A 12,039-nucleotide genomic window follows, 5' to 3' on the forward strand; every position below is an offset into this window, starting at 1 on the left:
TAGAAGCACCCTGATCATTCGTGAAAAATAATATTTTATTTGCAATGGGCATTCAGTTAAAACGTTTTTGGACTGTTGGCTTGTATTAGCCATCTTGTGGCTATAAATTTCATAAGATATATTGATGTGATGTTGAAGACTTTTGAAAAGTGCACCCAGTGAATGTTCAGGGTATCTTGTGCAATGGACCTATAAAGTTGTGTCGGAGACATGAAAGCTGGTCAAGGAGGAGAGTCAGGTCTTGATATGTTTGCAGGATGTTCATTTGTGTACGGAGCACACAAGGTAGGCAATTCCATGCATTAGAGCTGAGGCGAGAGAAAGCACATCCTCCCAAAGAGGATCTGTGGACGATGGAGGTCTCAGAAAAAAAGCAGATTGTGAATGAATGAAAACCAAGAATGTCCTTTTTGGGTGTTCAATAGAATGCAATTAGGGCTTGAGTTGGCAGTAGGCCCAGGGGCAAAAACACAGGCTTTTAAAAAGGACTCTCTCACTCACAGGTAGCCAGCCTGAGATAAAAGAAAGCTTGGAAGTTGGATCTCTGTGCATCAGGCCAATCACAAATTGTTAAAGAGAGGCCCTCGATAAGCTTTAGGAAGATGATGGTGGCACTTTCCCATGAGAGGGCCATGTGCACTCTACATCTCCTTTTCACCCACATGTTTTACAAACAGAGAATCCAGAACCTTAATGGAGATGAGTGCTCAATGCTGAAATTTGTATGTAATTTCAGGGTCACAAGTTCAAACTGTGGCAGGGCCGGGACAAGAATTTATTCTTCTCAGATTGATAAATCAAGACCCACGGAGCTGGGTGTCAATACAAGACAAACATTTTAACTTGATACTGTTAATACCACACACAAAAATCTCAAACACCACCAAGACAAATGTGTTAACGTATAAAACAGTCCATACCATCGAAACAAATCTGTTAACCTAATGCTTTCACTACATCTGACAAATTGTAATGTTGTTAAAACAAATCTTTTAAAATGACGTACTCTAAAGGGATGTCAAATTCAAAGACCACAAACAAGTCTATTAATATGGCACAGGACAGACCAGTGGCAAATTCAAATAACACAAACACAAATCTGAAACAACCACAGATGGGCCTGACATTTCTCATCTGCCAGCAAACTAGATTGCTCTGTTTTTCTCAGAGTCCCAATATGTTTCTTGAATAAATGTAAATGTGTTGTACTTGTATAGCGCACTGCTACCCTAGGGTGTTCTGGCGCTGTACTCATACCGCTGTGAAACCCTTCCTGGCTTTTCCCTGTGAAATGTCCACTCCTGGGCACCCCCAAGGTGAAGCCAGGCATCCCAGCGCTGTTGGGGCCGTTGTGGAGTTAAGCAAGCTATTGCCCAGAGTTGCAGAGTGGGACCCATGATTAGAATAGGCACCAAGGCGAGAAATAACGGGTCCGAGGAAATTGAGCCCAAGACCCGCCAAGGCGGGAATTGAACCCTGGTCCTGGTCCCGGGCCAGACCACTGCATCAGGTAAGGCATCAATGAGACCATGGAAGGAATGGAAACCTGCGTATTTAAACAGTGGGAGCCTTAAGGCAGTCACAGAATGTTGCAAACATTTGTATTTCTCGATTAAAAGTGTATAACCAATCATAATAGGGGTAAGCAGCCTTAAATTTGGCCTGACGTACAAACTCCGGCTAAACCTGACAATTACCCAAGGCGCTCCAATTTTCACTGCGCAGCAGAAAGATAAAGGACACGGGGCACTTACTCTCTGAGCCACTCCGCGATGTCTTCGACGGAGGCGCCGTAGTTCTCGAAGTGATGCTGGAACTTGCCTTTCCTAGTCGAGAAAAGAAAAAGCAAACGGATGAGAGGCGCTAACCTTGCAGACAAGCAGAGCCGTAAAAACTGATGACTCGACGAGGCGAGCCCGCGTTAAAGAGACTGACTCGAAGTAGCAGATGGTCGGGTATCCCTTGACATTGTACTCTTCTTTTATCCTCTCGAATTCCGCCGAGTAGACATTCATGCCTGCCAGGACCTGCAAGAAAAGGGCACGGTTTAAACCAATTAGTCTTCCCTGTTTTGCTTGCGGTCTCAAAAACCCGGCAGAGGTTTTCGCTTGCACACTCCAAACAACTGTTTGCGAAATGGCTAGTCTTTTTTTTTTGTTTTGCTGCAGTGCTGTGGAATTTCAAGGCATTTTACAGCGAGTGTGGCAAATTAGGTAGTCTTATCCTGCAAAAGATATTACATTATTAGGTCGGTTCCCTCTATGATAAAGTCAATATTAAAAAAGTACATGTTATTGATAGCATTTAGCAGCATCCACCTTTTTTGCTTCGAACTACACAGACTATCATATTCTTAGTTAAATGAAATACGATTTAACTTCAGTTCACTAACTTAAAGGACAATGAGGATACTGACATCCCGTAAAATTAATCAGTCCTAGTGTTCCTCTCCTATTACCACCATTACTAGTAAGTATGTCCAGAGAGCTCCATCAACTTTAACTCTTATCTAGGTTACCATTCATAGTCGAATTTCAACTATATAAACAGCACCTAGCCGTGTCTCAGTCACAGCAGTGAGAGAAAGAGACAGACACACACTGTACGTCACGCACCCGTGCCAAAGCCTCTTCGTAGTCAGCCCTACCACTAGTGCTTTAGAGTCAATACCCAGTTCTCTACTCCTTTCTGGAGATCCTGTGACAAACCCAATATCAATGGTACTATTCACTAGGGTGGGCAGGGCGGTCTCCTCGCCATTAAGCGTTCTTCTATCCTGTAGAATTGTGTACCTCATAGAAAAATGAGTTTTGGGCCGCTGATTGTGGCGTGGATAAATCTCCTGTATACTACATACATCGCCAGAGAGAGGGCTAATGGTGTACTGTCTGAGGAATAGACAAAGTGGCTGCCTTTCACCAAGGCTGTCTGTCCTTGCACTGGATCTTTTGTGACTTCATATCAGAAAGCATGCACTACTGAAGGCCAGTGAATGAGACTTTGGGTGGCAAGACTGGATATGCATGTATGCAGAGAATATCTTGATATACATTACAGACCCAGGAGCCACCATCAACAGAATCCTTCATATGTTGTGTACCTTGAGGAGGTATTCCGGGCTTGGCATCAACTGGCATAAGTTTATCTTGTTTCCCGTGGTGGTCTGGTATCCCTATCAGCACCACAGTCTTTCTATTGACAGAACAGTTCATCAATAAATTCATACTAATATTTTGCCAACATTTTCAACGTTCAATCTTATCTTGACTAACACAGCCATATGCTGTAGAACACTTGGTCGTCACATGGAATACTGCTCATAAAAACTTGCTAGGCAATCCTTCCCATTCATTTTCAGCTGATCCTTGGCTCCTACGTAACTGCTATTTCTTTAACCTCCAGATAACTCACATTTATACTCATCTCATTATCACCCTAGTTTACCCCCAATTCCCTTCCACACCTTATCCCCCTGCCAACTTCAAACCCCAGTCCTTTTAATCTATTTCTGGATAAATCCACATTATACCACTCTAATGTTAGTTTTGTATCCTCCTTTTCCCTTCTCTCCAAAATGTGTATAGTGATGATGATTTCTGCCATCAAATCACAAGTACCAAGAAACATCAAGAGGCAATTCATGCTCTTAAAACACTCACAATCACCCTCTGCTAGGCCGAAGATAAAATGAACACAAAAACATCAAATATTTATTTGGTCTTGCAAACTTCACACCAGCCACAAATTTGTGCCCGTGCTCAGCGTAAATGGATATCGTAGAAGGCTGCCTGGCAGCGAGGATGACGTCCATTACTTCTGGAGGCACATCAAATTAAATTAACTACTGCTGGTGCTCAATTGCCACACTTGAATATATAGGTTGCGCATGTTAGGGTGAAGGACCTTGCCCTGCTTCTATGATAAAAGATCCTTTTAAAGTGGTAGCCTGATTGGAGATCAGATTCTCATGACCAGATGTTCCAGGTACAATACTATCTGGCCCAGTCCAGTCCTCCTGGGATGACTTGAGCCCAGTCTGTACTAATCTTTTTCAGAACTCGAGGCAGGGCCGGGAAGATGCACAGGAGTCCTGTGTTCCATTCCAGGCAAAATGCATCTTAGGTCGAGTGTCTTTGTAGAAATGCACTAATCCTTGAACACAGAACATTCACAGTGGCAAAACAATCTGGTGAGGATTCTCCCTACTGTCTGAAGATGCTTTGCGCCATCTCGAGATGTAGACTCCATTTGTTATTTGCCACATTCAGCTAATGGAATGAATCCACCCTTGCATTCATGAATCCTGTAATGTGGTCTGTAATCAGAATAATACCTTCCAAATCCAGCCAACTTCAGTGGCGCGGAGCCTCCTGCCACAGGATACCCAGGGTCCTACTCCACTCTGCTTATTAAAGTACCACATTGCGATGGTGTTGTCCATGAGAACCAACATCTATCTTCCCTTGATGGACGGCAGGAATGCCTTCAGCGCAAGACGAATGGCCAGCAAATTAAACCGATTGATATGGAGTCAAGTTTCCGCAGAGACCAGAGTCTTCTGATCTCCATCTTCCCAGATGACCTCCTTGACCCAGTAGTGACGCATCCTTCACGTTCATCAGTTCTGGGTGGAGAAGAGAGATGGGCCTGCACCTGTACAAGTTGCATTTTTAGAGCCACCACTCCAAATAGTGAGCTCTCTCTGACAAAACCTGGATAGAATCCGTCAGATTTCCTTGGTGCTAGGTCCAGCAGAACTTCAAATTCCATTGCAGAGCCTGCATGTGTCACATGGTGTAGTCGATCAGGGAGCTGTAGGAAGCTAAGAAGTCAAGAAGTATCAGAGCTCCTCTCACCGAGGTTCAGGACTAAGGCTGAAACATTGAGATCATAGCCCGAATGTGACAGGCTTGCTGCGGCAGACTGTTTCAAGGATACCCTATGAATGGCAACTTCAGTGAGTCAGCCGAGACTTTGAGTCGTTGATTTTCAAAACAAATTTTGTCAAAATATCACATATGACGCAGATCTCTGTGCCCCAGAGACAACTGCCGCATGTAAGATAGAAAAATTGAATTTGACAATTTTTCATAAAAATGCAGGAGAATATGAAAGGCAATACAAATAAAATCAAACCCTCAGAACAACCAACCCCCTCCACCCCCCTGGCGCACTGTCCTCTTATTCTAGAGCAACTTATCACTGACTCAAACGGCCATTGATCAACATAAGAACCCATCCTCCACTAAATAATTTCCTGCCTAGGAATTGCAGGCAGATCACATGTAGATACATAGAGCAGGAGAAACTATGAGTCGTTGGTTTTGAACCCCAATAATATCAAAATGTTCTCTGTTGTCTGGAGGAAGTCTAATACTGACTGTGGTGAGTCTGACTTCAATAGCCAGTCGCTGAAGTAGGGGGAAGACTGGTATCCAAAAGATCCAAAGGTGTGCTGTGAACACCTCCTTCACTTTTGGCCTTTCTGGTGCCCCTCGCGTGTTCTCAAAAGGGAGCACTGTAAACTGGAAATGCTGCTGGCAGACCTTGAACTGCAGGGAAAGCCTGTTGGACTAAAAAACAGGTATATGAAAACAAAATACGCCCTGCAGGTTCAAGTACACCGTCCAGTCTTCTAGATCCAGAACAGACAAGATATGTGCCAATGTGAGCATTTTGAATTTGTCCTACAGCAGCAAGGCATTCAGAGGTCAAATGTCCAATATAGGCCGTAGCCTCCATCCTTATTAAGCACAATGAAACAGCAAGAATAACAACCCTGTCCTTTTGCCAAGTCTAGAAGCTTCTCCATAGCACCTTTGGAGGGTAACACTGAAACCTTCTGAAGCAGAATGGAGAGGTGCTTCACTAAAAGTCAATCAAAGGGGTGGGGAATATTCTGCAGAGCAAACAGAAAGGGTAGAGCATAACCATATTGAACTGGGAAGATATACTGGATACTGCGCCTTACAGGATGGGAAAGACAAGCTAAAGCTGCTTTGAGGTGGTTGTCAAAAGGGACAGGGACTGGGAGGACAGGGACTGGGAGGACAGGGACAGGGACTGGGAGGACAGGGACAGGGACTGGGAGGACTGGTCCCCTTGTTGACTCGCGCAATGCCTACCAGACATCCATAGCTGGCATTGAAAGGACTAAGGTGACTGCTGCAAAGGTTGGGTCGAATGACACAGCCTGTACGCCAACCCCCTTGAGTAGACCTTTAATTTCATAAACTGATGTATGAACTGTTTGGTAGGCGTCAACAGTCTCAGGGACAGTGCCGTGGCTCTATTGTCCTTAAAAATACTTCAAAGCTAAAACAGCTATTTCGCCAAGCAGGCATGAGCAATAAAGGGACATATCCATTAGCAATGTTTGCACATTTCCAGAAAATCCTGTGGAATGCATACACACGTCAAAGCAGTGCACAACAATGGTGCTAACCAGCCTCCTCAAGTAGGTTGTAGTATCCAAGCCAGCAAAAGATCAAGTTCTTTGGCCTCGCCTTGTCTATCATGAGCTTTTTGAGCCAGAGGCACACTAAGGTTTCCCTGGTCTGCTGGAAAGATCTTGCTGGCCATGTCCCAGAGGACATGCATATATAGCAGCCTAGTAAACAGACTGGACTGAATGACCTCAGCACCAAACTGTCTGAAGAGAACATTCATTTTCCAAATACCTCATTTGGATCTCTCTCTTCTGGAGACGTGGGGGAAAGAATTAAAAGTTAACCTTACTAGTTGATGCCTGTACCATCAGCCACTATGGAGTAGGATGTTTGGTGAGAACTTTAGGGTAGGCAGGTGCCTGTCTGTGATGCCTGGCCACCTGCCTGTTCACTGGCAGGCAGGAACAGAGCTTTGACCAAGCGCCCATCAAAGTATCAGTGAGTGTCTCCATGAAGGAAAGCAAGGGCTCAAAAATTGCCGGCCCAGGCTGCTAAATGTCAGAAAGGACATTAGTCTTGGTTTTGACAGAGCGTAGTTACAAATCCAGGACCTCAACTGCCCATAAGACCACAACTACAAATGACACATACTCTTCTGTTGGTGTTCCAACCCCGTATCAGTGGAGGTATCAAGCCTACTGGCATCTTGCACATCTATATAAAAAGGTTCATCATCATAATCAGGGGTAAGTTTGTCCAGAATCATCATCACTTTTATCATCTCCTTCTGGTAGTCTACCTTGTTCAAGATTAGAGCTGGAAAAGTAATGGAGCATTTGTGGATATCACCCCCCGGCTGAGACATTGGTGCAGAATCAGGATACATAACAGCCAGATGCGCTTTAGTGATTCCACAGAGCAACACCAGCCCATATTGGGCTGAAGTCGGTTTGGGGTTAGATATCGGGATCAAAATCGGATTATCTTCTGGCGCAACTGACACTGGTAACAATGAGTGAATGCCTGGTGCAGGTCCAAGCACCAGAGCAGGCATCTGTACCACAGTTAGTACTAGACCTGGACCGAGTTACAAGGGGACAGTTGATGTGAGAAAAAGCCCTTCCAGTGGTAACCCATCTGAAGGCCCACCACATATTCTTGGGAACAAATGGCATGGCAGGGGGAGCCAGAAAAGTGCTAAAGAGATACAGCATGGCCTCTTTGAAGACTTCAATTGGATGCAGTGCTGCCAATGGCCCAGGAAACTGGGGTTGCACCAGAATCTGCTGGGGGATCAGTTCTGCACTCTGAGACCTCTGATGAGACATTATGACATCCGGATGTCCTCACATCTTTACCTAGGACGTGGAGGACATTGTGTTACTTTGAAAACCTTAAAAAGAAATTAGCTTCATGGCATCCGCCTAAATGGAAATGTAATACATTGAAATAGTCCTGGATATTAAACTACGAGCTATGTGATTGTTAAATTTAACAGCATTTTAAAGATCACTGAACAGCACTGAGTGCAAAATTGTTGCATGAAGACCAATTCATACTGGTCATGGTAGAGCCTAATCTGAAAAATGTAAGAACCCTAACAAGCTCTCTACCCTGGTCCCAGGTATACCAACAACAGCCTCCCAGTTAAGTCTCAAGTGATCAGATTCACCATTTAGCTAAGATTTGCATATAAAAATACTTTAACTGCAGGGTTTGGTTCATTAGCTACCACAAATGGACACCACCAGCAGCTATTTAGCAAACAAGCTAAAAAACGACCTCTTTATGCAGGCTTTCACCCTCTACATTCCAGAACAATAAAGAAAACTACATCTCAGACCACTGCACCTCACCAGCGTAGCATTCGGAAAACCCAATCTGAAGCCACCATCCTAGCCTTCGGACATAATGCAATTCTAGGCTGCAGCTACATCACTCGACCCCCATGCGAATCCTAAACCAAGGTGGTCAACCGCAAAGTCATGATGCTCACTTCTTAATTACATGCACTACCACTTGTCATGTTTGTTTCTGTTCGCACCCCAGAGTGTAGCAACACCACAAGTTGGAAAAAGTCAACATAAAAAGTTAATAAATAAAGTAAATGCACTTTATAGCACTGTACAAACGACGCAAATAAGCTAAATACAATATCCTCTTAATAAATCAGCCGGGCTGCGATCCTTGTTTCACTTTTGATAACTCAACCATTGCTAATAAACGCCTGTTTTACTAAGGAGAGCAATTAACGCGATCATCAGATTAAATAAAAGTCACTGTCTGCTTACCAGCATTACATCCTCCAACCAAGAAGGTTTAATTGCTTTAACGATCTAAAGATCGTTGGAGTGGGCACTGTTAGTACATTTGAAAGCTCCCAGGTGGAATTTCTCTAAAAGAACTGTTTGCTTCATTATCCATTTTTCAGTTAGTGATACATAAATTGAAGATTTTTAAGGTACTTTCCCAGCCGCATACAAACAGTGGCCTGCAGAGTAATAACTCGAAGTAATTTAATAGCTTAATATCAACCACTGACTGTTAACACTAGTGCCACACATAATTTAAAAGGTCGGGGGGGGGGGGATCTATGCCCCTCGCTTGGCATCCTCAATTCTTGCCTTTTCTGAACTCTCTTACTCAATCTCTCCGAGTACTTAAATTTGGCACCTGCTCAGACTCTCAACTGTGAAAATAGAAACCTGGTATTCCTGTTGCTAGACCTGGCATCCTTGGCGTGGTTACCCTGAGTTTTTGTCGTCTGACCTCCAGTTTATACTGACTTTCTTATTGCTGGCCTTAGGAATCTGAGCACCTTACCACTGCTAACCAGTGCTAAGGTGCATGTGCTCTTTGCTTTAACCATGGTAACATTTGTTTTATTCACAATTGGCATATCTGATTTACTTATAAGTCCCTAGTAAAGTGCATTACATGTGCCCAGGGAAGTAAATATAATTATTTTAGTGGGCCTGCAGCACTGATTGTGCCACCCACTTAAGTAGCCCTTTTAACATGTCTCAGGCCTGCCACTGCAGAGCGTGTGTTTTCAGTTTGAAACTGCTATTTCGACTTGGCAGGTTCACCTACTTTTCAAGCCTAAACCTTCCTTTTTTATTACATATGGGTCACCCCTAAGGTAGGCCTTGGACAGCCCACGGGCAGGATGCAGTGAATTTAAAAAGTAGGACATCTACTTTTTAAGTTTTACATGTCTGGTAGTGAAATACACTTAGAATTCATTTTCCACTACAGCAAGGCCTAGCTTTCCTATAGGTTAACATTGGGATTGCCTTAATACATTTTAGAAGTGTTATTGCCAATTGGGAAGAGATGGGAACCCCAACTCACAATTTAAAAACGCAACTGACGGTGAGGTTGGTATGTTATGTTATGTTATGTTATGTTATCAGTTTTGTAAAGCGCAAACAGCTGCCCTCGCAACGGGGCGTCCCGGCGCTGGAACCATAACACAACCAACTGAAACAGGGGGAAGGGAGGGACCTAACAGGGGGGGAAGAGATAGGTTTTAATAGTTCTGCGGAAAGCTAGGATGTTGTCCATGCATCGAATATTGAGGGGAAGGGAGTTCCATAATTTGGCCCCCAGTAGTTTGAAGGAGCGCCCTCCGATGCGGCAAAACTTAGTGTAGGGCACCGTAGCTAGGTGTTGCCCCATGGACCTGAGGTTCCTTTTGGGAGAGTAGGGGGTCAGCAGTGAGCGGAGTAGCTCCGGGCCTTTGTTCCTCATGATTTTAAAGGCGAATATGAGGGCTTTGAACTGGATGCGGGCTTCCATGGGTAACCAATGTAATCTGTGAATGGTCGCTCTCGCCGAGCATCTTTTAGGGAGACCTACTATGGCCCTTGCCGCCGAATTTTGTATCCGTTGGAGTCTCTTAACTTCAGTTTTATTCGCTCCTAACAACAAGACACTCGCGTAGTCCAGTCTGGACAGAATGGTAGATTGTACGATGAGTTGTCGAGTTTTGGAGTCAAAATAGCCTAAGATGGGGGTGAGGCTTCTCAGTAGGCCAATGCAGGTTGCGGCAACTTTTTTTGTGTGCGACTGGAAGCTAAGAGCAGAGTCCAGCCACACTCCCAGGTTTTTCGCTAGAGTCTTAGGGGGAGGTGCTGGGCCCAGTGATTGGGGCCACCATAGGTCATTCCAGTTGTTACTATTTTTCCCCATTATCAGCACCTCTGTTTTGCCGCCGTTGAGTTGAAGGCAATTAGCCGTCATCCATTTAGCAACGGCGGTCAGACCATCCCTGAATCTAGTGGCATCGGGGGAGGGGGCATGGTTGATGCTGATGACCAGCTGTGTGTCGTCGGCGTACGACACCATTGTGAGGCCCCATTTCTTGGCAACCTCCGCCAGGGGTTGCATGTATAGGTTAAACAAGGAGGGACTGAGGGCAGAGCCCTGTGGAACTCCTTATCCTATGTTTTGAGGTTGGGAGATAAACGGGGGGGCAGATACCCTAAACGATCTGTTGGTTAGGAATGATCTAAACCATTGGAGTGCCGCGTCTGTGATACCTATGTTTTCCAGGCGTTTCAATAGGATGGCATGGGAGACCGTATCAAAGGCCGCGCTGAGATCGAGTAGAATCAGCGCGGCACTTTTGCCGGAGTCCATAATTTCCCGTAAACTTTCTGTGGAAGTTAGGAGCGCGGATTCCGTGCTATGGCCCGGCCTGAACCCGTGCTGGGAGGGGTCCAGGATGTTGTTTTTCGCCATGTGCTCACTTAGAATTTTGTTAGCGTGGGCTTCCGCCAGTTTCGCGACCCATGGGAGCAGAGAAACGGGCCGGTAGTTTTCCGGTTTAGCTGGGTCTAGGGAGGGTTTTTTTATGATCGGTGTTACCCAAGCCTGTTTCCAACAGGTGGGGACCGTAGCCGTGGCAAAAGAAAGATTAAGGAGTGAGGTCAAGGGTGGGAGGAAGAGTTCCAAGGCTTCCAGAAAATGAGTAGGCCTCATCGGATCTGTGGGAGCGCCCGATTTCACCTTCCTACAGAGTTTAGAGAGTTCTTCACCGGAGATGGCGGGTATGCGTGTGAGACTAGAGTCTCCGAGGATGGTAGTGGGAGGGTTGATGTCCTCTGGACTGTCCTGGGTGAAGGCGTTGTAAATTTTTTTCACTTTCTCCGTGAAGAAAGTAGCTAGGTCTTCACATTGTTGCGTGGAGGTAATGTGAGACGCCGGCTTGTTTCCGTTTTGTAGTTTTTGCACGATTTGAAAGATCGTTTTCGTGGGGTTAGGGCTAGCATTTATCTCAGTGGCGTAGAAGGCAGCGCGGGCTACCCGTATTGCCTTATGATATGTTCTAAGAGTGGTCAGATATGCATCTTTGCCCTCCTGCTTGTACTCCTTTCTCCATTGTCGCTCCATTTTTTTACAGACTTTCCTCATTGTTTTGAGGTTCTCATTGTACCAGGGATTGGAAGGGGTGCTACGCCCTTTGGTCCACTTCGCTGGTATAATGGCGTCCAGTCCCTTGGTAATCCAGTTCTGGAAGGACATATATGATTTCTCAATATCATCTATATCCTCCAGGTTAGGTCTCCCCAAACTCGCTGCAAGGTCACATTGTTGGAGTTTGTGCCAAGGTCGTTTTAGGCAGGAAGTTGGAGGCTTTTTTATG

At 45.1% G+C, this 12,039-nt stretch overlaps 1 protein-coding gene across 1 annotated transcript in view; it reads right to left on the reverse strand.

Annotated features, from left to right (window-relative positions):
* Window positions 1-12,039, reverse strand: part of PDIA5 (protein disulfide isomerase family A member 5) — a 796,394-nt gene that overhangs the window by 376,316 nt on the left and 408,039 nt on the right. The window contains exons 9-10 of the mRNA XM_085647317.1: window positions 1,936-2,027; window positions 1,755-1,826 (exon numbers count right to left, since the gene is read on the reverse strand). Coding sequence (XP_085503443.1) covers window positions 1,755-1,826; window positions 1,936-2,027 — 164 coding nt within the window. The remainder of the gene's footprint in view (window positions 1-1,754; window positions 1,827-1,935; window positions 2,028-12,039) is intronic.

This window comes from Triturus cristatus, chromosome 3_2 (assembly GCF_964204655.1).
Source record: "Triturus cristatus chromosome 3_2, aTriCri1.1, whole genome shotgun sequence".
NCBI classification, from domain to species: Eukaryota; Metazoa; Chordata; class Amphibia; order Caudata; family Salamandridae; genus Triturus; species Triturus cristatus.